The 25,591-nt window shown below is 42.3% G+C and overlaps 3 protein-coding genes across 4 annotated transcripts; 2 read left to right on the top strand and 1 right to left on the bottom strand.

Moving 5' to 3' along the window:
* Positions 1-4,905: 4,905 nt before the first annotated feature.
* LOC115397336 (retinol dehydrogenase 13) lies at positions 4,906-10,308 on the bottom strand. The gene is made up of 7 exons (XM_030103623.1): positions 10,101-10,308; positions 9,510-9,650; positions 8,770-8,961; positions 8,454-8,615; positions 7,768-7,884; positions 7,405-7,609; positions 4,906-6,161 (listed from the first exon to the last, which is right to left on the bottom strand). The coding sequence occupies exons 1-7, from the start codon at positions 10,174-10,176 to the stop codon at positions 6,065-6,067; spliced, it is 990 nt and encodes a 329-aa protein (XP_029959483.1). The 5' UTR covers positions 10,177-10,308; the 3' UTR covers positions 4,906-6,064.
* A 639-nt stretch (positions 10,309-10,947) lies between these two features.
* On the top strand, positions 10,948-14,578 carry tmed3 (transmembrane p24 trafficking protein 3). Its single transcript, XM_030103746.1, has 3 exons — positions 10,948-11,359; positions 12,149-12,394; positions 13,737-14,578. The coding sequence occupies exons 1-3, from the start codon at positions 11,216-11,218 to the stop codon at positions 13,968-13,970; spliced, it is 624 nt and encodes a 207-aa protein (XP_029959606.1). The 5' UTR covers positions 10,948-11,215; the 3' UTR covers positions 13,971-14,578.
* Positions 14,579-18,145: 3,567 nt separating this feature from the next.
* LOC115397190 (isocitrate dehydrogenase [NADP], mitochondrial-like) lies at positions 18,146-23,590 on the top strand. Of its 2 annotated transcripts, none has more exons than XM_030103442.1 (11): positions 18,146-18,339; positions 20,124-20,215; positions 20,316-20,481; positions 20,983-21,143; positions 21,214-21,357; positions 21,495-21,631; positions 21,823-21,974; positions 22,102-22,214; positions 22,766-22,863; positions 22,945-23,037; positions 23,123-23,590. In XM_030103442.1, the coding sequence occupies exons 1-11, from the start codon at positions 18,219-18,221 to the stop codon at positions 23,205-23,207; spliced, it is 1,362 nt and encodes a 453-aa protein (XP_029959302.1). In that variant the 5' UTR covers positions 18,146-18,218; the 3' UTR covers positions 23,208-23,590. The 2 variants fall into 2 exon arrangements, with proteins under 2 accessions (XP_029959302.1, XP_029959369.1); XM_030103509.1 differs by having other exon boundaries at positions 21,495-21,632; positions 21,827-21,974.
* Positions 23,591-25,591: the final 2,001 nt, after the last annotated feature.

Genomic DNA, 25,591 nt, shown 5'->3' with positions numbered 1-25,591 from the left:
AAATTCAAAAATATTGAAACAAAACTGATCTTAGTCGACACGATGCTTTAAAAATAATTTAATAAAATGTACTACATAGTATTACAAAGTATTAAATGCTTTTTTCACCTCGCCTAACTGAGTCAACTCTGTTTGAATGTTGATTATCTGAAAAGTAGCACAAATGCAGACTTTGATTCAAAAACAATGATTTCATAATTGGGTACTGAAAAAAATGTAATGTATTTTTCATTACCTTTAATCATTTTGGCCACTAATAATGAAAATATGTGGAACGCAGCTTCAAAGTGTGGTACATTCGCCTTTACTCTCTGAAAATATGATTTCTATCTTATTCCAATTGTTTCAACATTTATTTAATGAAATGTTAATATTTTGTTGCTTTAAGTTGGGGTTAAAAAAAAAGTTCAATTGAGTGTTTTGGAATGCTGACGTGGGAGCAGAGAAAGCCGACTTGAGAAGCTGATGGGAACAGCGTGCTGAACAGTGCAGGGCAGCGCAGCGTGTGCTAAACCAGGCAGACAGCTGACTCAGCGCCTCCCCTGTTGTCAGTGTGCTCACTCAACAATGCTGTTATCCCCGGTGACAGAGCACCGCCGCAGGGCTCAAACACCCCTCTCACAACAGTCTCAACATCCTCCGCCCAGCCCCGGCCCTGGAATTCTTATTAACACCCCTGATTCCCCATCCTCACCTGCCCTTGCTGTATTTGCCACAAATCACGGGAGAAACAAGAGCATCTCACTGACGATCCTGTTTCAGCGCCGCAGTGTGACTCAAACACGTGAAGTAAAAAAAGCTCAATTAATGACAGCTTTCAGGACTGTTACAGCCTCATTTATTTATGTGTATTCTTATATCAACATTTACCGAGAACATTTTGTAGAAACTTCAACAGTGCTTTCGTTCGCTTACTTTGTCCTGGAAACACTTAATGAATGAAATGGAAGAATGAAAGACCTTTAAGCACTTTTAAACACGAAGCAAATGTTTCTTTCCATCATTTCAATTGTGTATCAGTCCATCCATCTTCAATGCTGTTGACACCAGGGTTGATGGCGCCGATGCCAGCTGATTATGGTCAAAAGCAGGGTGCATGCTGGACAGTTAAGATAATCACAACAGAAACACAGAGAGAGAGAGAGAGACAGCCTCTCACATTCACATTTAACGGGAACGTTGAATCGCCAATCAATTTGAAAAGCATGTTTTTGGATTGTGGGAGAAAATTGGAGTATCGAAGAAAACCCTCACATTAAAGGGAGAACATGCAAACTCCATAGAGAAAGGCTCCCATGGCCAGTTCAGATTTCTCTCTCTGATGTGGAAATGCTGACAACAGCATCACCATGCTGCTCCAATCCAGCATCTTTACACCACCATCTGCAAATAGCATTTCTTTATGTTGTCTGATTTTTCGTTATTTTGTTTACTCTACAAATTCATAACATAATTAAATTAATTAGTGTATTCCAGTCCTTAACCTCGTTTTACTGCTGATGAGAGAAGAGCAGGATCTAAACCAGGCGTCTGTAACCTTAATGATTAACAGTCGCTTTTGCCACTGTCAAGAAAATAAAATTCATCTGGAGCCACAAAACATGTGGAAACTCTAAACTGAGGGAACACATCTCATAAAGTTGTAGATAAAAGTTTCATAACTACAGTTTTAAACATGTTTCATTGTGTTTTTTTGATAGATCTCAACATTTTTACCATGTCTTAGTTATTATTTTTAGTGGATTCAATCTTTTAGCTTTATCAGCTATCAAAATGTGTTTGCTAGTTGTTTGTTTTCACTTTTGACCTTTGCCGTTTATTCTCTATCAATTTAGGGTTTTTGCTTTTTAAAGCATTTTTCAACTTTTTTATTTCAGCTCTTCAAGCCATTTTTACTCTTTGATCATTTTGGCCCTTTTCCTTTTTCAGATTTTTTCATTGTTTTAGGCATTTTAAGCTATTCTAACCTTTTTAGGTATTTAAAAAAAATTTTTTAGTAGGCTATTTTTTACATTTTTTAGCATTTCTACTTCACCTACTAAATTTGTTTTGACTCTTTACAACATTTGAGTGTTTTTCTGTTTGACAAATTTTAGGAGACCTTTTGTCAAATTTTCCTCTTTTTCACCATTTTAGACATTTCAGGTTTTCCACTTTTTTTTTTTTTTTGTTGTTGTTTTTTAGGTTTTACCTGCTTTAGCTATTTTAGTTATTTTAAATTTCAAGCATTTTTTAGGAGGTATGTCCTCTTATGACATGCATTTGAAGGAAAAAAGTTTGATTTCAATCTATTTTCAGGAAAGTTTCAGGAAGCTGCTATGAATCAACACACTGGCCAGATGTGGGTCCCAAGCCAGAGGTTGCACACCCCTGATCTAAACAGCTCCAGGTTTAACCTGCATTTATGTGCTTCCACCATACATCATATTTAGTCATTCATAGCAGGGATGTATTACTTGACAGCTGAAAATACCGATGGCGATCTGGGGAAAGTATCATGGTCAGCATTATGAATATTTTGATTTTGGTGGCAGTTCCTTGTACTAAATAACGTTATACCAAAGTCACCGGTTACATGTTTCTGGACTTGGAATTTTTTAGGACTATATTCAAAAGTTGCAGCCAGAAGGCACTGAGGAAAACTGCAGCTGCATTGAGTGCTGATGTCTGGTGACAGAGATCCTTAGTCACTGTGGCTGATCTGATTCAGCTCAATGCATGCACAGACTCGTTCAAAGGCAGTCACTTCGCTGGCTGCCAAGCTCTTCTCTCCTTAAAGCCCACGAATGCTGCAATCCTGCATTCCCGCACCTGCCCCAGGCAGACACTGTTCACCTCTGTACTCTGGCAGAAAAAGAGAGATTGAAAGACAGAAGGATCGCCTGTGAGATGAAGGGACACGGAGAAGGTGGGAGAGACGGAAGGAGAGAAGAACTTTGGAAAAATAGCTCGAATTTGGGAGAAAAGAATGAGTCCTGCATTCCAGAGGGGGCAGACGACGCAAATCTGCACTTCACACACATTCTGGTTGAGGCTTTATGAGTTCTGGAGGGAGCAAACAAATCTGATGTTCTTTGCTGGGGGGGGAAAGGACATGCCACTGCATGCACCTGTATGCAAACTGACACCACACATCAAGGAGAACAGTGAGATTTACAATTTGTAAAAGGAGAAAAGAATCCCACATGCTCTTATTTAAGAGCTTGTGCTCGCATAGTTTCACAACTGAAGAATGGCTCGTGATTTGTTGAACTGGGTGACTTCCATATGTTTACACTCAAAACAGCCTTGAAGGCAGAAGGCAAGCCTTTACTTTCCAATATAGCAGCCACTTTATTGGTTTTGGACGTGTTTTCTTTGTGTTGGTCATGACAGTGACACCGTTATTGAATGGGATTCCACAATAATAAAGGAAGCAGTGTTCCTAGGAAACAATTGGAAAGACAAACAGCATGTGTTGAAAAATGCTTATTTTGTGCAGTGGAATCAAGAGCTATTTCCTTCTCCCTCTGAGGAGGCCCCATGAGGAGGAAAGGGCAGAGCCAATGGTCAACAGAGGGCCCACTTTCCAGAAGCAGCTGAATACCAGAGGAGCTGACAGGTATGTACATATTGGAATGTGCTTCTCAGCCACACCTGTGGCGAACACACCCACCGGAGCTGGTCTCTGTCATCCCACTGGCTGATCTCCCCACTGATTGACAGCTGGGAGAGCTATTTGGCTCCATCCCTCAGGAGCCGGGGGGCAGGTATGGTGAGTTTAGAGTATGAACCAATGGCAGCGGAGAAATACTGCCGAGCCAGGCGGGGCTGCAATGAAATAAAACTCATCAATGGGGTGTGTCTCAAAGGTTTGTCAGCAGTCAAGCAGTGAAGGGCCACTGTGGTAGGAGCCTACTTTTGACTGGTTGAAGCTCAGCAGGTCCTGTGCTGCGTGAGGACCCCCAAAGAGTGACAGAGGGGGACCTTTTCTCGAAGGCAGCCTCATTTCTACGGCAACTGAATGATGGGAGTGAAACCTGCTGCTGGGCTCAGGACTGTGAGGCACTGGATGGCTGCTTTTTGAAACCCTTGGTTTGGGACATAAAACTTCTGCACAGACTTTTCAGTCTCAGGAGTCGTTTTGTCCCTCAAACTTCAGAGATCGCTGTGGTGCTGTGGTCGCTCACATCTCCTTATCACTTTTCCAGCCCAGCTATAGATTCTGTATCCGTTGGACGGAGAACTGATAAGGGCATGTGCATGACATTACCTGCAGACACCGGAAAGGCAGCATCTGAGCAGGAGAGCCTGTGGGGTAATTCAATCTCTCGTCATTATTGGTGATTACGGTGACGGCTGTCATTAGTGTCGCTTTGAAGTGGAATGATTTTTGATGAGATGAACCAAACCGTGTAACTATTTTTTTTTTTTTTTTTTTGTTAATCTTTTTTCAAGTTGACTGTAGATTATTTGTGATTTTGCAACCTTGTAACAACCCACAGTTACACTCAGATTTGATTGTAAATCGTTTATTCCTTCACCCTTGGTGACTATTCTCCGAAATAATTTGAGTAATACTCTGTGACTCGATGGACAGAAATGGCTCATGCTGGCCGATAGGTCTTTCCATTTTAAAATTTGTAAACCAACAGGAACAGAATGTGACATGACACAGCCTGACAAACCGCACAATGTGGACGACACAACTGGTTCAGTGGAATAAGAACATCAGGTGAGTAATTGTGACGAATGACTAAAAGATTGATAATTTTCACACCCATTGACACACAAGCTTGGCAGTCTTCAGTTTAATGGATCGTAACAAACAGAACATCGTGTCTCATGCTTGCCATAGTTTACCTGTGTGGTAATGGATAAGTGAATGGTGTAAAGCGGTGAATGTGCATTTGTGTCGCAAACGATGCTTTCAAAAAGCAGAGCAGATGCGTTTTTAAGCTGCTTCTATTGTTGTAAGTGGATATATTAAAAATATATAAACCACTCTCAACACAAACTTGTCGTTTTCATTATCAGAACAATGCCATAAGCGTGGAAGAAAGTGCATGTATTGTGTATTTCTATTTACGTCTGTTTACGCACAGCCATCAGTCTTCCATAAATCAACAGTCTTCAGTATCTGAATGGTTGAAGACATTGCACTTGTTTTTGAATAACTGCTACAAGAAATGTCACTTTTCATGTGTAATTTATTGTCAAAAATATCACACAGCTGCTGGTTTTTTTGTTGCACACTTTGTTCATATAGAGTACATTCAGGTTAAAAAAAAAAACTCATCTCAAAGAATGAAAAGCAACAAAACACTGTCATTATCCTGTCACAACAGAACAAACAGTATCTGTTATATAAAAAAACACACACACACACACACACACACACACACACACGGAAAGGCACTGTGTGAGTGGACGAGTCTCCTGGATATGCTGGGTGTATCCTAACTGCTCTCTGTGCCCGAGGCGTCCACTCCCTCTCTACACCTGGTGGAGGATCCTCTTTGCTCTCAAGCGCAACAGGCGGCTCACGAACGCCACCGCTAAAGGTCATATCCTTTGCACAACACGTGGGAGCCACTTCAGCACATCCTGCATTTTCAGCCTGCAGGTGGTCATAACCCTTCCCTTCTTTTACTTCACGTTTCACGTGATTATGCTCGCAACAATATATTTCCTTTTTGTTTAAAACTGTGCTTTTCATTAAACTTTTAATGTCACATAGAACTTGATTGGCAAAAGGTTGGGGGTTATTTCCCCCAGAGGCATGTTAGTATTGTACATATTGCAATAATAGCATGAATTTATTGTTCTGATATAGGCAGCAGCGTTGCAGAGCTATCATTAAACAAAGCAAATCTCCTTAAGAACCCACATTCTGAATAATACAATCATAAAACAAGTGCCATTGGAGTAAATAGTGCAAACGTTTGTTCTGCAAATGCTCAAAGAAAAAAAATCAGAATAACATCATTCCTTTTCATATGAAAGTGATTAAAAAAAAATGGGGCAGGGCTTCCAACCCCACATGAAAGAAGGGTTTAACAAAGGCCGCGGTCGGCTGCCATGTTTAAGCCAGACCAACCATGGAAGCACTGAGGTCCCACAGCTTCTTGGCTGCAGCATCATCCAGGGCCTGCGGCGCCGCCGTCTTGGGCGCACAGTCACTGTACAGAGGAATGAAAACATTGAAAGGTTTCACAAACATTTCAATTCTGTGATGAATAAATAAATGACTTCTCAAACACGTTGAGGTTGTCGGCCTTCCTGTGTGAACTTTGCATGTTCTTGCCGTGCGTGCGTGGTTTTTCTCAGGGCACATCGATTTCTCCACACAGTAGGGATTAACTGTTGTCTCCAAACTGCCTGCAGGTATTATGAATGTGTGACTGTGGTTATCTCTTTGTTTCGCCTCTGACTGACAACGCACAGGGAGTGCCTCTGACCGCAGGAGCTGGGATCCTCGCCAACCAACCACGACCCTCAACCGGATGAGGCATTACAGAAAACTGATCGACGGACAAAGCGATTAGAAAAAATTTACAAATGTTAAATTTGTGTGCAAGACCTCGGATTGAAATGCGGTTTATACAACACTGCAAATTCACTTTGAAACCAATGGGACGACTCCATCATACAATACTGGTAAGAAAAGTATCTGACTGGCTCCAGATTTATAATAACTCTAATCATATAGGAAGTGACATTTAGGTACTATCTTAACTCATATTCAATATGATCTATCCTATAGATCTATGCATTTAGAAATGTTACAACCAAATCCCCATTAAAAGGGTTGTCAAAATTTGTCTTGAAGGGAAAAGGCTGGTCACACTAAATGCTAATTTCTCCTGTTTTCATTACTTTTTTGTTTGATATGTCATAAAAAAAAATAGACTTCAAAACCTCTGTTTCTGAGACAATAGTAATTTTTCCAACATTTTGAGAATCTGATCTACATTTTCGCACAGCATCACAGTTTCTTACAGTTCAACAAATCTGCATGATGAAACATAAAGATTTTTGGGTAACACTTTATTTGAAGCCCCCCTGTATAACACATTATAGGTACATTTATAAAGCATTATAATGCCATTATAACACATGTAGCTATAGTTATAAACATTCATAGATGATCACAATGCCAGGACCTAACCCTAACCCTAACCCTAACCCTATGCTGTATAGTGCTGTATAGTGAGTTATAAAGCATTGTGATCATGCATGAGTGTTTATAACTACTTATAATGTGTTATACCGGGTACTTAAAGTAAAGTCTTACCGATTTTTGCATTAAAACACGTTTTTAAAAAATCAAGCGCACATGGAATCAACTTTCAGCCATCTCAAAGTTGCAATATTTTGCAAGTTAAAAGCATTTATCACATATCTACAGTCAGTTTTACTTGCCTGTAGTAGAGTCCACTGACATTCGCCAGGCTCTCATCCACTGCACAGTAGATGGAGGTCTGGGCTCCTTCCCGTGGATTTTTAATCAGTATCATTCCAGGTATTAATATCGCCCTCTGCCAAAAAGGTAAGGTAGGCAGCAGGTGGCGGCCCAACTCCGTGCGGATGACCCCAGGGTGAAGGCTGTACACCGTCACACCAGTGCCTGAGGAAGATAGATCCACACAGTCAAGTGTCAGAATCTTCTGTTAAGATGTTAACACTACAGGAAAAGGACTGACAATGAAGCATTGCTGCACAACAGAAGACTTCGGGGGAAAAAGCTGGATGAATAACAGATGATAAATGTGTATTGTACGCCACCTTGCAATCTTGCAGCCAGTTCTTTGCCAAAGAGGACATTGGCAAGCTTGCTCTGACGATAGCTTGCCACACGGTCGTAGTTTTTATCGAGGTTAATGTCATCAAACGATATTTTACCTGCAAGAAACAGTTTAAACTGTCAGAAAAAATGACACCATTTTGAAAGTACAAATGAATATACACAGCAGGATGTTTTTAGAGTGGGGTTGGCAGGTCTAAGGAGGTGGAAGCAGACTGTATCCCCCCACCCCGACTCTCATCCTGCATGTTTGGTCTCAAGGCAAGTGTTGACATTTGGTGTTCGGCCAGACAGTTGAACACAGCTGTCAAACTCCGTAGGACCTCTGTATATAGTCTACAACTTTTTATCAGAGCTTATTGTACAATTTCAATTTGTTTCCATGACAGCTACAACAATCTCAGGTATAAAAATATGTTCTATTAAATATTAACAGCTGTAATAATTCATCATAATGATTTATTATGTCTTTGTAGATTATATGATTTACTATTAATAATTACAGAGGCAAAACTTCCTGCTGTGGAAAGACATCAACCTGAGCCCCAGTTACTGAGCCCCCCCTCCTCCTGAGGCTCCAGGGCGCCCCCCAGGGGAAGCCTGAGTCAGCTGACGCCTCTGAGAAGCAGAACACGCTGCACTCCACAACAGTTCAGAGAGATTTTACCTTTCTCATGTCCAACGCTCGAGACGATGACCACACGGCTGGGAGCCGACTTCTTCAGCAAGTCAAGGAGGCGGTTTGTAAGAAGGAAATGTCCCAGATGGTTGACGCCAAACTGCAGCTCAAATCCATCCTCAGTTTGAAGCTTTGGACACATCATAACACCTAACCACAAACAAACAAACAAAAAAAAACAAAAAAACAAAAACAAAACAGATGTGAAAAAGAAAAAAAAAATCAAACATAGCAGTGGAGGGAATAAATCAACGCAGCTACGCAATTAAAGAGTATACAGAATGCAGTGCCACAGCAAAAATACCTGCATTGTTAATAAGGATGTCCAAGCGTTCCTCTTTCTCTTCAATTTCTTTGGTCAGGTCTCTGACAGACTGCAGTGAAGCAAGATCCAACTTTTTCACCACTACGTTGCCATTTCCGCTCTGCTGCCGGATCTCATCAGCTGCAATGCGACCTCTGGTCAAGTCCCTGCAGGCCAGGATCACTCGAGCGCCTTCACAGAATACAAAACACTGTCAGTGCATATGGATCATTACCAGCTATGATTCAAGCTAAACATGAGTCAAATGCTTTATTTTATTTACAATACATACTTCAGGCAACAGCAGACTGGTTATAGTATCTCTATAATCTATTCAAAGCAGCCACTCCCACCTCTTGTGCCTCACTCCTGTTGCAAAGTCTGACCCTGACTTCGTGTTCACCTTTCATCAACGAAATGCTGTACCTTGGACTCCTTGTGTGTGTCTGTGTGTGTAGGGGTGAACGTGTGTATGTGTGTGTCCTTTCACACCCACAGTGCAGGTGAGTTCATAATAGAAATGAGTAACCAAGATATTGCACAACATCAGAGAAAAGTTTTACAGGCGAACTCGCAGAAAGGTAACTAGAGCAAGGGTGTGTTGCTGGTCAGATCGGCTTGAGAGATGGATCATAGTAAGATTAACAAAAAACAAACTGAATTCATTTGCAAAAGGATAAATCATGCAAACTGTGACAGCGTGACCGTGCGCCTCAGGAGACCCCTCTTGCTGTCCTCACCTCTCCGGGCCATGTCCAGGGCCGTCTCCTTCCCAATGCCAGTGTTGGCGCCGGTGATCAGGACTGTTTTTCCATCCAGCCTGGCCTTGCTGCGACACGCTGGCCCCGCCATCCATCTGCGGAAGGCCAGCATACCCACCACTGAGAGAAACACATTATTCACTACATGAAAAACAACATCAACAAAAAAGACCTTCTATTTTATCTTTAATTTCTCTCTTCATGAGCTGTTTTTCATTGATGTGTAATCCAAGAAGGAATGTTCGACTGGTATTTCTAGATTTTCACAACTGTGAAATACACTCCCCACTTTGGCTGAATGATGGATGGAATGAAACTGTATTGAGAAAAAAAAAAACAAGTCCTCATGTTTGCCCATCTTTGCTAAATATTGCTACATTAACTTTTCAAAATAAAAACATAATTTTGCGTTAAACATTCAATGTAACAACACTTTTTTCCCTGTTCATGTTCGATGGTTTCTACATTATAAATTAACATTTACTGCACATGCTCAGTAACATTAAATAACCTCTGCCCTTTGAGAATGCTGTGCAGCATCTACATATTATTCATCATTAAGGTATTTACCTGTGACAGCTGCAATCGTGAGACCAGTCGCATGATTCTCTGCGAATTCCTTCACGGCCTCTGCGTAGTTTTGCATCTTTGAGTCTGACTTCACGAATCTAAACCACTACAACTGAAGGTGACTCCAGATATCAGCTGTCAGTGTTCTGGAATATTATCAGTCAGTAACCACATCTGACCGTCCTCCCCTGTGTTTTGTAGTGACGGCTGTCTGGGCGGAAGTGAAGGTGTGGTCTGCACCGTCTGGCACTTTCACAATCCGACGCGTGGCTTCATTTGGCGTTTTCGCAAAAAAAAAAAAAAAAAAGAAAAAAAAAAAGAAAAAAGAAAAGAAAAAGTATTATGTTGTATAACAGGCTGTAAAAACTGTGTGTGTTAACTTATGTGGTTTATCAATGTCACAAAGCTGATGGATGCTGTTTGGACACTTGGTTGATGAAGGGTGCAAAAGTTAAAAGATTGCTTCGAGGTCATGCATGCATTGAGTAGTAAACAAGGTGTAGTTTTCATTAAGACAGTGGAGTCATGAGACAGTGCAAGGGACTTGGAAGAAATTAGTCTTGTATTTTGGTTTCAATACATTATCGAGGTCTTGGTCTGAACGTGGTTTCTGCCCATTAAAGTCTTGGTCTTGGGACGCTCTGGTTTTGTTCTTGGCTCGTCTCAGGTTAGACGGTTGCGACTGCAGCGCCAGGTCCAAGTCAACAATATGGTTTTTTTTTTTTTAATTCCCATTTATTGTGTTTTCCAGAGGTGAAGCTTCACTGACAACTTCACGCAGGGTGATTTTACTTTGAAGTCCGGAAGTTTTCCATCACAAGGCTGTGATTGGCTCTCAGTGACCTGCAGGAATTCTGCTCTTTCTCCACTTTGGCTGATTTTTATTCTTACTTTCTTTCACATTAGATGGACACACTGGTTTTCATTGAACGAATACTGCCGTTTACAATTTTTGAATACTTTTTTAAAGCACAAGCCCAGAAAGCCGGGACCCGGAAGTTGTTTGTGGTCGCGCCACGTCAGAGTTGTGTTGTTTCCCTCTCCGTGTGCACGAGAGCAGAGTGTGAACCGGTCGGTGCTCACTCTCCACACCTTTCGGCTCCACCACCTCCACCATGCTCCGCCTGGGACTGCTCTGCGTGCTGCTGACCCTCTCCGGGGTTTTGGGGACCGAGCTCACGTTTGAACTGCCGAGCAGCAGGAAGCAGTGTTACTACGAGGAGCTGGAGAAGGGCGTGAAGTTTGACATAGACTTCCAGGTGAGTTTCACTCACAGCCTCAACACCTGTCAGGGTTTCTGCAGGAGTCATTTCTCCTTTGGAAACTTCTTCTGTGGTCATAATATACACAGCTCAAATGACATTATCATCCAATAACTTGAAGCTTAAATATTCCGAAGTTGTCCAACTAACAGTATTTATCATTACAGTAATGAATTATAAAAACTCACATTTTTGTAATTTAGTAGGATAAATTCGTACTTCAGCTAGTTTAAATAACTCTCCTTATGCGAGTTTCTTTTCAGCAGGCCAACATGCTGCATGCTTCTTGTAAGTTTCTTTAAATAGTGGAAATTCAACACTGACGTTTGTTAAACAGAATATTTTTTTAATTTAAATGTTTGTCATTATTTGTCTAAAACCAATTCAATATGATATGTCTCTAACAATGTTTTTTTTTTTTTTTTTTTTTTTTTTTTTTTTTTTAGTTTAAACACTTCTCTTATCTTTTCATTCCACAATATTTCTCATGTCCCTAATTTACTCTTTCTACATGTTGTGTATGTCTGTATGCATGTATGGGTGTGTGTCTGTGTATGAAGCTGCTGTGACATCAGAATTTCCAAGTTTGGGATTAATAAAGTAACACTCTACTCTAAAGTAACTAATACTTGGAGTAGTTTCTGAGAAGTTACACTTTAACTCTCCTTGTGTACAAACTTTTAGTACTCTTCTCCATCAAATTGGACCACATGTTTAATTGGCACATTCAGTTTATTTCAAAGCACTCCCCATGACAATCTGTATTTTCATTTCATTTACTTGTAGGTAATTGCAGGAGGCAACTACGACGTGGACTGCTTTGTCACAGATCCCCAGGGCAATGTGTTGTACAACGAAAACAAAAGGCAGTATGACAGCTTTTCTCATACCACTGCTATGGAAGGAGTCTACAAGGTCTGCTTCAGCAACGACTTCTCCACTTTTACCAACAAAGTAGTGTACCTGGACTTCCGCTTTGGAGAAGAGAAGCCTCTCCTGGGTGTAATCGATAAAAATACAGCACTGACACAGGTAGGTCTGAGGAAAAAGGTCTTTGAATTCAGCTGAGACCAGCTTTAACTTCAGCAATATCAAGCAATTAAAGATCAGGCTTAAAAAACGTTCAGATATAAAATATGAAACTCAAAAGGGAAATGTAGCTGAATATTTTTCTTCTATTGTGTTACCAGTCTAACATTATATTGTGTTGCTTCTTATTTAATTCCTGAGAAAAGATTTTGAAGTCCACTAGGTGGAGCCAGAGTTGTTTTATTAATATATGACCAAGTCATGCCCTAACCTACACAAATCTAAGTAACAGAGAACTGGAAGCGTCCCAGCTGACATTGGAGTGAAGGCAGGTTACTGTTGACCACTGATTTCCAAAGTATAAGGAAAATGTGGCGTCACTCCTCACAAGTTATATTTTTTGGTGGAATGCCAGAATTTGTGATGTGTGTATGTGTTTATTTTTTACATTATAAGATTTTACTGTTCATAACTGTTGGGATCCACAGGCAATGAAAAGCATAAAAAAACTTAACTCTTTTCCTTCTAGTTAAATATGTTCCTGTCACTGATGTAATCGATTCATTATTGTCTCAGTTACACCAACAGTAAGTCATCTTTTTACATGTGTTTTACTTAAACTTGAACCTCATAAAGGAAGACATATGGCAAAAGAAGATGCACTTTTAACTACACATCTTTGCACCTACAGCCAGTTTGGAGCAGCAGTTATGAGCATGTCTTTAGACTGTGAGAGGGAACATGGAAAGCACATGGAAAAACCCATACAATTAAAAGGGAAAACTCTAAAATCAGTTCAAGATAAAGAATTCTTAGTAATTAGGCTTATACTCTGCTGCACTACAAAATTACTCATGTGCGTTAATGCCCTTTTGTTGAGGCCACTGGTCAAGTTTTGGTGCTCGACTGCAGCCGTAGAGCAGAGAACAGGAAGGACCTGCAGCAGGCGGTGAGGGTGACAGAGCTCACCATAAACAAACCACTACGCCCCTCAGAGACATTGACATGGACTCACTACAAAGAACCACCGCCTGCCTCTGGAAAGACAGACTCTATAAAACCTCAACAAACAGGCTTCTGCCCCCTGTGCACCCACCCACACAAGAACTGATGTGCAGTAACCCCCTAAGCCCTCAAATATGGTTTGTGCTATTCATTCCTTACATATATTTTTTTTAATTCTGTATGAACTGCCAACTAAAGCATCTAAACATTTTCTCATTGTACTTTCCTCTTTTAAACATTTCCCTGTAATTTTCAGACATATAAACGCCTCCAATTTTAAATAATTGATTCTGTTCGTCACACAGCCCGCGTCAACACGTGTCAATGTTTCTGCTTTCAGCTGGAGTCTTCTTGTGTCGCCATTCATGAGGTCTTGAAGGTGGTGGCAGACTCACAGACGTGGTACAGACTGAGGGAGGCGCAGGATCGCACAAAAGCAGAGTATCTTCTGGAGCGGGTGACCTTCTGGTCCATAGGAGAAACCGTCCTACTGTTTGTCATCGGAATTGGCCAAGTCATGCTGCTCAAGAGCTTTTTTGGTGAGAAGAAAAGCTCCTTGATGGCCTCCACTTAAACTGCACTCTTTTCTGGAATCTTGGAACCATGTGTGAAAGCAGAACTGACTCTAGATCAGCACTGTAGTTTTCTTTTAAGATTTACTTAAATCCACAGCTTAAAGGGATTTTCCTTTTTTATATTCATGTTTGGTTTTTTGGAAGCTTTACTGAAATGGAACACTTTTTTTTTTAAGATTACATTTACATGTATCTCCCTGTCACAAGATTAAAATCTTTATATAGTTCAACTTAAGCCAGATAATTGCAGTGGAGACTGTTTAAAGACCAAAAAAGTTTTGGAGTGTTTTTGTTTCTTTTGTACGATTTCTTTTGTTTAACTTTAATTTATGTCATATGTTAAAAGCTTGACCTCTGTCTCCATCATAAGCTTGTGATCAAACACTTTGTGCCTTGAAGAAAGTATTCCCTTTAGATACAGATACATAGTTGAAAATAGTTTGTTAAAATGTGTACAAGTCATGTTATTGTCTGACTCAACTCTGCTTTAATTCCTATTTTTTTAATTGTTTGTATGTTGGGATTTGATTGTTAAAAAAAAATTCACCATGTCATGTTCTTCTACTTTGAGTTACTGGCAAAAATTCAATAAAAATATTTTATTTAGTTTTCTTTTGTCGTTGTGAAATGGAATATATAACGGTTCAAAAATGTCACGAATACCATTTGTAATTGGGTTAAGATAATTTGTGTAGTGTGTTACCTACTAATATGTATGTTCTATTTAAGTGTATTTCAAGATTTCTTCTTCTGGTGATTCAACCAAAGAACTGGACAGAGGTTTTTATAGAAAACAATTCTGGAAAATAAGCCACTGCAGTGCTCACAAATATGACATACGGATGATTAAAGCATTACTGTCATTAGTTTCAATATAACTACAATATCAAATGACATACAGTCAACCTATTTCATCAGTCTTTGTCACAACCAAAGAAAATGAAAGAAAACTCTGAGACATTCAGCTTACCTCACAGTTTATGCTCTTGGGAGGAATCTCTTTTCTCTAATGGTACTTGAGAGATGCTAAATTGTGAAAGTATAGATAATGCCAACTGGCGAGAAAGACAATGCAGTGAAGTAAACCTTGCAAATTTGTTGAGAGCTATTTTTCTCTATACATTATTTTCATAGACTGCCATGAAGATTGTCAGTCAATTGTTTTTATGCCTTTACAAATGCATCTTTTGGGGTGAGAGGTATTGAGTTCCCCCAAGATAATTGGGTGGAGCATTTTCTTGTCCTTTTCCCAAGGAAAGAGTATTGAAACCTCCCTATCCCTTCTGTAATTTCCAAACTTCTCAAAGTTTCAACATATAGTTATTAATAATGTCCCAATTAACTTTTGACAGTATTCTGTTGTATAAGGGTAAGTAAGTGAAGCTGGAGAGTTACGTGATAATGTAAATCCTACTATTGCAGTAATTCAGGGATAAACTATTTATTCATTAATTTATTACATGTTATGCATTTATTGAAAATATCTATGAAACAATCCATGTAAAAGTTGTGAATGGAGGAACATTAGTAACCAGGGGTTATAATGACTAAAAGTCATCCTACTGTATAAAGTGGTACTGTAATAAATCCATCCATCCATCCATCTTCAGCCGCTTATCCGGGGCCGGGTCGCGGGGGCAGCAGTCTCAGCAGGGATGCCCAGACTTCCCTGTCCCCAGACACTTCCTCTAGCTCTTCCGGGAGGATCCCAAGGCGTTCCCAGGCCAGCCGAGAGACATAGTCTCTCCAGCGTGTCCTGGGTCTTCCCCGGGGTCTCCTCCCGGTGGGACATGCCCGGAAAACCTCCCCAGGGAGGCGTCCAGGAGGCATCCTGAACAGATGCCCGAGCCACCTCAGCTGGCCCCTCTCGATGTGGAGGAGAAGCGGCTCTACTCTGAGCTCCTCCCTGGTGACTGAGCTCCTCACCCTATCTCTAAGGGAGCGCCCAGCCACCCTACGGAGGAAGCTCATTTCGGCCGCTTGTATCCGGGATCATGTCCTTTCGGTCATGACCCAAAGTTCATGACCATAGGTGAGGGTGGGAACGTAGATTGACCGGTAAATCGAGAGCTTCGCCTTTCGGCTCAGCTCCATCTTCACCACAACGGACCGATACAACGACTGCATCACTGCAGACGCTGCACCGATCCGCCTGTCAATCTCACGCTCCATCCGTCCCCCACTCGTGAACAAGACCCCAAGATACTTAAACTCCTCCACCTGGGCTAGGGTCTCTCTACCTACCTGGAGAGGGCAAGCCACCTTGTTCCGGTCGAGGACCATGGCCTTGGATTTGGAGGTGCTGATCCTCATTCCTGTCGCTTCACACTCGGCTGCGAACCGCCCCAGTGCATGCTGTAGGTCCTGGTTCGATGAAGCCAACAGGACAACATCATCTGCAAAAAGCAGAGATGAAATCCTGTGGTCTCCGAACCGGACCCCCTCCGACCCCTGGCTGCACCTAGAAATTCTGTCCATAAAAATGATGAACAGAACCGGTGACAAAGGGCAGCCCTGCCGGAGTCCAACATGCACCGGGAACAGGTCCGACTTACTGCCGGCAATGCGGACCAGACTCCTACTCCGGTCATACAAAGAACGGACGGCCCTTAACAGGGGGCCCCGGACTCCGTATTCCCGGAGCACCCCCCACAAGACACCACGAGGGACGCGGTCGAATGCCTTCTCCAAGTCCACAAAACACATGTGGACTGGTTGGGCAAACTCCCACGAACCCTCGAGCACCCTATGGAGGGTATAGAGCTGGTCCACTGTTCCACGACCAGGACGAAAACCGCATTGTTCCTCCTGAATCCGAGGTTCGACTATCAGTCGGATCCTCCTCTCCAGTACCCTGGAATAGACTTTCCCGGGGAGGCTGAGGAGTGTGATCCCCCTATAGTTGGAGCACACCCTCCGGTCCCCCTTTTTAAACAGGGGGACCACCACCCCGGTCTGCCAATCCAGAGGCACCGTCCCCGACTGCCACGCGATGTTGCAGAGACGTGTCAACCAAGACAGTCCCTGCACATCCAGAGACTTGAGGTACTCAGGGCGAATCTCATCCACCCCCGGTGCCTTGCCACCGAGGAGCTTACCAACCACCTCGGTGACTTCAGCTTGGGTGATGGACGAGTCCACCTCTGAGACCTCAGCCTCTGCTTCCTCCATGGAAGACGTGGCGACGGGATTGAGGAGGTCCTCGAAGTATTCCTTCCACCGTCCTGTGATATCCCCAGTTGAGGTCAGCAACTTCCCACCTCCACTGTAAACAGTGTTGGCGGAGACCTGCTTTCCCCTCCTGAGGCGCCGAACGGTTTGCCAGAATTTCTTCGAGGCCGACCGATAGTCCTCCTCCATGGCCTCCCCGAACTCCTCCCAGACCCGAGTTTTTGCCTCCACAACCGCTCGGGCTGCAGTTCGCTTGGCCTGCCGGTACCCGTCAGCTGCTTCGGGAGTCCCATTAGCCAGCAAGGCTCGATAGGACTCCTTCTTCAGCTTGACGGCAGCCCTCACCTCCGGTGTCCACCACCGGGTTCGGGGGTTGCCACCACGACAGGCACGACTGTAATAAAGTGGTATCTAATTTAAATAGCATACATTCATGGCAATAACTGTAATACCTATATACCGATGTAATGGAAAATTACTTTATGTAACACCTTTCCTATACTGTAAATATACTCAGTGTAGTTCACAATTTAAAAGAATTATAGATGAAAAAAGACATTAAAGCGTAATAACATCAGTATAATAATATAGTCCACAATAGCTACAGTTTAGTAAGTCCATGTGTATAGAAACTAGAAAAAAGGTAGACTTGACAAATAAAGCAGACAAGAATTATACACAGAAACAAAATAAAGGATCACAATTGAAAATAAATCAAATAAACAAAAAAATTTAAGTGAATGGTAGCTAAAAAAAATTACAAGCTATATTATAACTACCATATAAAGTTGATATAAACTAAGATCAATGAAATGTATATTTTATGTTAATAAAACTAGTCATTCCCTAGAAGTATACGTTGTAAATTATTTCCACGTGCTTCAGTGTTTAAATGTATCGTGAGTGCTGGCTGACAGCGGCACCAGGAAGCTGACGTGTAAAGTGGATTCCCGCCAACGTCTTGACGTCACCGGGCTTCACCGGCACCTTTACGTCCATTCATAAGAACGGAGGGCACGGCGGTGTCGGAGTTGTTAAGCCCGGACCGTGATCCTAGAAAACAGAGCCGAGTGACCATGGCGGGCTACCTGCAGACCCTGAGGACCGCGTCGAGGATTGTAGCCGCCGGGCTGCCGCTGAACCCCGCGGTGGTCTCACCTGCCGCCGCCTGCAGCCACTCACCGCCGCGGAGGAAGTGTAAGTCAAACCGCAGCCTGATCACCTCGACCAGCGGGGCGCCTCTTCCAGGCGCCGCACTGATTTTTATACAAAATGTTCATTTTGAGCTCCGGGAGTGTTAAAAGAAATGATCTGGACTTGAACATGTGACTTTCCAAAACCAGTCTGTGCAGACTGACTGGAAAACTGCCAGTGATGAATCATACATAAAATTTATTCAGTATATTCCTCAAGTCTTTTTTTTTTTTTTTTAACTATTTAATTAATTCATGAATCAACGCAACAAAAAAAGAAACCAATTGTGCTGAATCTAATGTGTATGAGTAATAGAATGTTGGCTACAAGTGTGCCAACCTGTGCTGGCATGTGAGTCCATGTAGCGCAGGTCCTGGGCAGGGAGTAGTGTTATCAAACCTCGATTTGCTCACAAGGTCATTGTCTCTCAGTGACACCGGTACCAGGAAAGTAAAATTTTAAAAACCAAAGCTGATATGATACCAATACTTTGCACTAAAACCACCATGTGTAAATTCAAACTTATGTGCAATCAAAAATAATTTATTGAATTTGTACATCCTAGTTCCAGGAGGCTGTGGGTGGTCACATTAGGGTGCTCTTGTGTGCAGACACGGGTCAAGGGGCTACAGTGTGAGCTTTGGGACGCGAAGTTCACAAGTTCAAATCCTAAATCCGCATGTCTAGCCTCTAGGCTACCATTGCCCAAGATCTCCATATTTGACCTATCTTACTAGTTATTACTAGGAGTAATAAGCTGCTGTTACAGCAGCTGTGAAGCAGTTGGGTCGGATTGCTGATAATAATAATAAAATAAAAACCCTCCAAACCGAACAGTATTCTGTATTTTATTATTCATTTTCTGCCACTACTCCCTTTCGGGGTCGCGGGTGGCTGGAGCTGATCCCAGCTGCTGTGGGCGAAGGCAGGGTAGACCCTGGACAGGTCGCCAGTCTGTCGCAGGGCTGACATATAGAGACAGACAACCATTCACTCACACATTCATACCTAGGGGCAATTTAGGGTGACCAATTAACCTGACATGCATGTTTTTGGACCGTGGGAGGAAGCCGGAGAACCCGGAGGGAACCCACGCGCACACAGGGAGAACATGCAAACTCCACACAGAAAGGCCCTGAGCCCCAGCCGGTATTTGAACCCAAGACCTCTTGCTGTGAGGCAAGAGCGCTAATCACTGCGCCACCGTGCAGCCCCTATTTTATTATTATTATTGTTATTTTTTTATCTCAGCTCTACAAACTGTGAGTGGTCAGATATCATTTAACAAATCTCAGATTGTTAAAAAAAAAAAAGCTGCTAAACTTTTAACATGATGAACAAACACCCGGTTAGCCGTGGGCTATAAGCAGAAGGTCAGAGCTGGAGAAACAGATGCACCGATGGCTCCTCTAACAGTCAGTTTACTTCCTGACAGTTACAGATGTATCGGTTAAGCCTGAGCATTGGAAAAATGTGTCTTCCACCAAGTGAGGCTGATATGTATGTTCAATCTTTTTAGCCATCCTGGAAAATACGACAGACAGCGACATTAGCATCTCAAATCAACTGGCAACTGGGTGGAAATAGGACTTAAGCAGTGCAACGATTTTTACCTCTTGAGAAAATAGCATCAGCATTTTAACATGAAGACAGGCGCTCTGTAGATAACTTGTGTTCATCAATTAATCATAATAAAAGCACAGAAATAGAAATTTTTCTGTCGACACTTTCCATTGTTAGTACTCCGACAGCCTTATGCTAAGATAACACAACTCCAAAACTTTCAGATGCCACAGCACGCATCAAGGTGGAGCAGCCGGTGGTGGAGATGGATGGTGATGAGATGACGCGTATCATTTGGGAGTTCATCAAGGAAAAGGTAAATCTAACAGCTTGGATCTATTTATGATCCAATGATCTATGATGAGGAACCTTATACCCTCAATCAAAGCTCAATTTGATTGAAACCTCTCCTCCAGCTCATCCTGCCCAACGTGGATGTCCAGCTGAAGTATTTCGACCTGGGCCTGCCCTACAGAGACCACACCGACGACCAGGTCACTATCGACTCCGCTCTGGCCACTAAGAAATACAATGTAGCTGTCAAATGTGCCACCATCACCCCTGATGAGGCTCGAGTTGAGGGTAAGTTTGAAGTTGTATTCATTTCACGATCTGACTTAGAGTTATTGCTACTAACATTGTGGTTACTGGTATTTATTTATTACAGGAACACACGGCACATAGTTGTCCAATGGCATGTGAGCATCGTGTTAGAGTAGTATCCATGTACAGCTCTCCCAGTCTGAACTTGTGGTGTAAAAGTGATTCAGTTGGAGCCAGAGCACCAAAAACAAAACTCTTTTGCAAAGAGATACAAGTACATCATGAAAATCTTTATATTGACTGAACTTTCTGACCCAACATCTAATATAACTAACTTGAAATTTCTAGACTAAAACAAGTGCACTCTTTAATCGTATCAGCCACAGCATTTCTCAGTCTAGTCAAGTCAAGTCGAGTAAAGCATCTTTGAGCGCCGTTATTCATCCAGAAGTTGTGCATGAATCTTCTGCTTTTAGTTTAAAATAGCTTTTCCATTGCGTTGTTTTGCGTGTCCACAGAGTTATGCTTTTTTTTTTTCAGAGTTTAAGCTGAAGAAGATGTGGAAAAGTCCTAACGGCACCATCAGGAATATCTTGGGAGGCACTGTTTTCCGAGAGCCGATCCTTTGTAAAAACATTCCCCGTCTGGTCCCTGGCTGGACTCAACCCATCACCATTGGCAGACATGCATTCGGCGATCAGGTAAGATGACTTTCCTTCGTCACTAGAGATTCATCCAAACTGAAAGTCTAATTTTAATCTGATCTCGCAGTACAGAGCCACCGACTTTGTTGTCAACCAACCTGGAAAGTTTAAGATGGTGTTTTGTCCGGCTGATGGAAGCAAGCAGCTGGAGTGGGAGGTGTATGACTTTGAGGACGGGGGCTGCGGAATGGGGATGTACAACACCGACGACGTAAGGGAGAGGTGTCTCCGAGATTCATCCTATTAGACACGATCGCACACTCAGTTAAAATACAAGTGAATTTTCTGTTTTTATAGTTCTTTTTAAATGTGAAATTGGGTTCTGAGTGTTGTTCATCTTCTCTGCAGTCCATCACTGGGTTTGCTCACAGCTGCTTCCAGTATGCCATCCAGAAGAAGTGGCCTCTGTACATGAGCACCAAGAACACCATCCTCAAGGCCTACGACGGCCGGTTCAAAGACATCTTTGAAGAGATCTTTGAGAAGTACGACTCAGCAGTTAAAAAAAATTGCATCCGAAGCACTTCACTTTGCATGAAGAGAACTTTCTTTATAAGAATACAGTTTACGATCTAGATTTTATAGACAGATTCCTGCATCAAGTAGCAGACCACTGGATTTTACTGTCCTCATCCAGTGTTTTTTTTTTTTTTTTTTTCAATTCTCCCTCTTTCAGGAATTACAAGCAGGAGTTTGCCAACCTGAAGATCTGGTATGAACACCGGCTCATCGACGACATGGTGGCCCAGGTCCTGAAGTCCTCCGGAGGGTTCGTTTGGGCCTGTAAGAATTATGACGGCGATGTGCAGTCGGACATTCTGGCTCAGGGTAGGTGCAGTGAAATGGGATAAGGAGTGTGCCTGTTGACCGCGTCGAACACAACGTCTGCATACTGCGTTCTTTATTTAGACGTCTTACTCTGTAGGCTTCAGCTCTCATGTTTCCTCGTGCCCAGGTTTCGGCTCCCTGGGACTCATGACGTCAGTGCTGGTGTGTCCCGATGGGAAGACCATCGAGGCGGAGGCGGCTCACGGCACCGTCACCAGACACTACAGAGAACACCAGAGAGTAAGAGCCACCCAATCACTGTGATCTTAGCTACGTTGACAAGGATATTTCAGATGGATCGAATCAATTTAACCCTCTAAAGACTTGAGTTTCTGGGTTTATTTTAATTTTAGGGCTACAGAACTGTTAAAATGATGCATGAGTAGGTGCTTTTTTATTTAACGTTATTTAGAGTTTGGCTTCCAAATCTCACACTGGTGAATCTCGACTGAGATTGAATGGTCATACGATATCCAAGCAAACGTCAAATAAATAGTATATGGGTGTTTCAGGGCTTCCTGGTATGTTTTAAATTTTTTACGTGTAAAAGATGTTGAAATTGTAGTTATGGAAGTATGCATAGCCAACAGGATTCATACGGGAATATCAGGGCTGAGCTTCACTTCTTTGCTGTATTTTCCAGACTGATTATTTCAGTGAGATTTGAGATCAAATCAAGACACAAAAAGCTCTCTACTCCAAAGCTTTTTTCCCCTCTTAAATCACGTTTTCCATTTATGATACTTTAAAAATGGGCTTATTCTTCTTTTATCTCCATCACTAACTCGTAGGGAAGACCAACCAGCACCAACCCCATCGCCAGCATCTTTGCCTGGACCAGAGGTTTGGAACACAGAGGAAAACTGGACGGGAATCCTGATTTGATAAAGTATGTTTCCATCTTAGTAAAAGTACTTCAATCAAAGCAGATTAACTATGATTTGACACACTTCCCTTCACTGTTCTCCAGGTTCTCCCAGACTCTAGAGAAAGTGTGTGTGCAGACAGTGGAGAGCGGTGTGATGACCAAAGACCTGGCAGGCTGCGTCCACGGCTTGGCTAAGTGAGAGCACACTCAGGGAACGAGGTTTTAACGGATAGCTTTCGTCATCTCCTGCAAAGCTAACCTCTGCTGTTGGTTTTTGCAGCTGCAAGCTAAACACACATTACGTCAACACGTCGGACTTCCTGGACGCCATCAGGACAAACCTGGACAAAGCTCTGGGCAAATGAAGAGCAGTCAGAAGTCACAGCTGCCAGCGTAGTGGGACCAATTCCTGTTTGTAGATTTTGAATCTTGTTTTTACCCTCTTTTTATACAAACCTTTGTATATTCCTGAAAGAAGCACATTTTCTGTATTTCATGCCTTTCTTATGGTTTCATAGCTCACCATTTATTTTTTTTTTTTTGCTGTGTTTGTGGGTCTCTGCTTTTCCAGCTGCCAGTTTTATATTTGCACAAACTGAGTAATCGGACTGTATGAATTAATGTTAATGGCAATGTTAACTTATGTCATTTAGTTTCAGGCTTTCAGTTTGAATTAGAGCATATCCTCAGGGAACAGTATGTAAAATTGAGTCAGTAATTTACAGACATTACTAATGACTTGATAACACACTGTGTGTGGAGTTTCATTTTCCTGCTTGACTGTTCGTTTCTTCCTGAACGTTGGGGCAGAAAACACACACATCAGGACAGACTGTCCTGAATAATGTGGGGGTGGGGCAAAATTTTAAGTGGGTGGGGTTGGGGACATGAGAGGCATATGTGGGGGGTACAATCAAATGGCAAAACCAGATGTCACACTTAAGAATGGCTAATAATATAAGCCCCCCCCCCCAACACACACACACACACACACAACCACCACTACACACACACACACTTTCACTTTAATTTCAGCCCGGCTTCTGTCCAGCGGTGCATTCATGCAGCGCTGTGTGCTCATTTAGTAGCCATCATATGCGCCCAGCCTTGCATGACAGTGAGTGGTGTTGTGCACCAGCAGGGGGCCAAACCTGATGGGAGTTTTGGCAAAGCTTTTAGCCGTGCAGCTTCAGCGAAGCACCCACAAATGCAGACATGGCAGCAGTCAGATAGTCAGGTGCCGCACTGTATGATCAGTCACTCACATCTTGGCAATGTTTCTTTTTTTTTTTTTATTTTGGTCTGGAACTGCACCTGGGACCAAGTTCACATGCATGTGATAACTGCCGGTTTGCTGCAGCGGAAAAATCAATTTATATCAGGTAGACTGACAGTCAGGTTCTGTGCATTTACCCTTAAACCAAACACTCGTTTTTTATCTGAGATGTCCAGTTTTTCTCCACATTATTATTCCTGATGAGACTTTTAAAAAATTATCGAAGAGATTTTACAGGACTTAAAAATAGAAACATGCACCCGCTTGTTTTTCTTGCTGCTCTTTTTCAGTCATTGAAATCTCCAAAGTCTTGACAGGCATTAACTTTATGGGTAGCCACTGACCGGAGAACATGTCCGTCTCTTGCTCTTTTCTCCCCAGATCACGAGAAAAGTCAAAAGAAAATGAACAAGGTGCCTCCATCAAAAATGACCAGAAATTAGCATTTAGATTACCTCCTCATCCCCCCCACCTCTTTAAAATCTTCCTCCTGGAAGGACATTCCCCTGGAAGTGCTAAAGAATCTGCCACTTAATATCATCTGCGCGCTTAAAAAAGCCATATCTCTGAGCAAAATGATCAGCCTCGTCCTTTCATATGGGTGTGTAATCTGCACTGCACTGAGCGTGTGTCGGTGGGAAGGTGAGAACCTTACACCAAGATCTCAGGTTTGACCCAACTTTTATGCCTTTGCTCAGAACTTGCAGAGGAGACACCAACAGCCGATCAAAAATACCATAAAAATGTAACGAGAGTGATACCATTCAAATCTGTTAACACTCTTTGTTCTCATAAAAAAGTGCTACGCCCTGACATAAACTAGTGTAAACTTTATGTATTATTAAAAAGATAAACCTACATGGTCACCCTCACAGCTGACATTGGGCTGAAAGCAGGACACACCCTGAACAGGTCAAGTCGATCGAACGCTTATGTCCAATTTAGATCCATCAGTACAACAAATATGCCTGAATTCGGACTGTGCGAGGAGCCTGAAGTACCCCGAGGTGGCCCATGTACAAGAAGAACATGCAAACTTTACACAGAAGTCACCATATTCCACTGACTGCTACTCAGCACCCTGCCATACAGTCCATTCAGAACAAGGACACAGTGGAAAGTTGAGAAAGAGTGGTCCCACCGCACCCTGTTCATCACAGTATTTGAATTTTTGACACTAAACTAAAATAAATAAACAAAGCAAGGTTGTTAGATATCCATTGTGAGGTAGAAGAACACTGATGTTCAGACACAGGCCTGCTTTCAAAGCATTTTCACTTGTTTGGTGCACATCAGAGGTTTAAGATGTCTGCATTCATATCTTTATAAGTGGACTCCGCTCAAAGAAAAAAACACACTTGATTTGATTGTTAACAAACATGACGAGTGTGAAAACACACTCCGAGTCACACTACTGAGGCGGTGTTGACACTTAAAAGCAGATCTAAACCACTTCAGGTCGGAATGAAGTAG

The sequence above is a fragment of the Salarias fasciatus genome, chromosome 1, assembly GCF_902148845.1.
Source record: "Salarias fasciatus chromosome 1, fSalaFa1.1, whole genome shotgun sequence".
NCBI classification, from domain to species: domain Eukaryota; kingdom Metazoa; phylum Chordata; class Actinopteri; order Blenniiformes; family Blenniidae; genus Salarias; species Salarias fasciatus.
The sequence above is the reverse complement of the archived record's forward strand: the minus strand, read 5'-3'. Positions and strand labels throughout refer to the sequence as shown.

Excerpts from the sequence above, each read along its gene's own strand:
- tmed3 (XM_030103746.1), top strand. The coding sequence starts at position 11,216 with ATGCTCCGCCTGGGACTGCTCTGCGTGCTGCTGACCCTCTCCGGGGTT. Across the intron at positions 11,360-12,148 it reads AGTTTGACATAGACTTCCAG|GTAATTGCAGGAGGCAACTA; the intron begins GTGAGTTTCACT and ends ATTTACTTGTAG. Across the intron at positions 12,395-13,736 it reads AAAATACAGCACTGACACAG|CTGGAGTCTTCTTGTGTCGC; the intron begins GTAGGTCTGAGG and ends TTCTGCTTTCAG.
- LOC115397190 (XM_030103442.1), top strand. The coding sequence starts at position 18,219 with ATGGCGGGCTACCTGCAGACCCTGAGGACCGCGTCGAGGATTGTAGCC. Across the intron at positions 20,216-20,315 it reads GGGAGTTCATCAAGGAAAAG|CTCATCCTGCCCAACGTGGA; the intron begins GTAAATCTAACA and ends CCTCTCCTCCAG. Across the intron at positions 21,144-21,213 it reads GACATGCATTCGGCGATCAG|TACAGAGCCACCGACTTTGT; the intron begins GTAAGATGACTT and ends CTGATCTCGCAG.
- LOC115397336 (XM_030103623.1), bottom strand. The coding sequence starts at position 10,176 with ATGCAAAACTACGCAGAGGCCGTGAAGGAATTCGCAGAGAATCATGCG. Across the intron at positions 9,651-10,100 it reads CACGATTGCAGCTGTCACAG|TGGTGGGTATGCTGGCCTTC; the intron begins GTAAATACCTTA and ends TGTTTCTCTCAG. Across the intron at positions 7,885-8,453 it reads GAGCGTTGGACATGAGAAAG|GTAAAATATCGTTTGATGAC; the intron begins GTAAAATCTCTC and ends TGTTTCTTGCAG.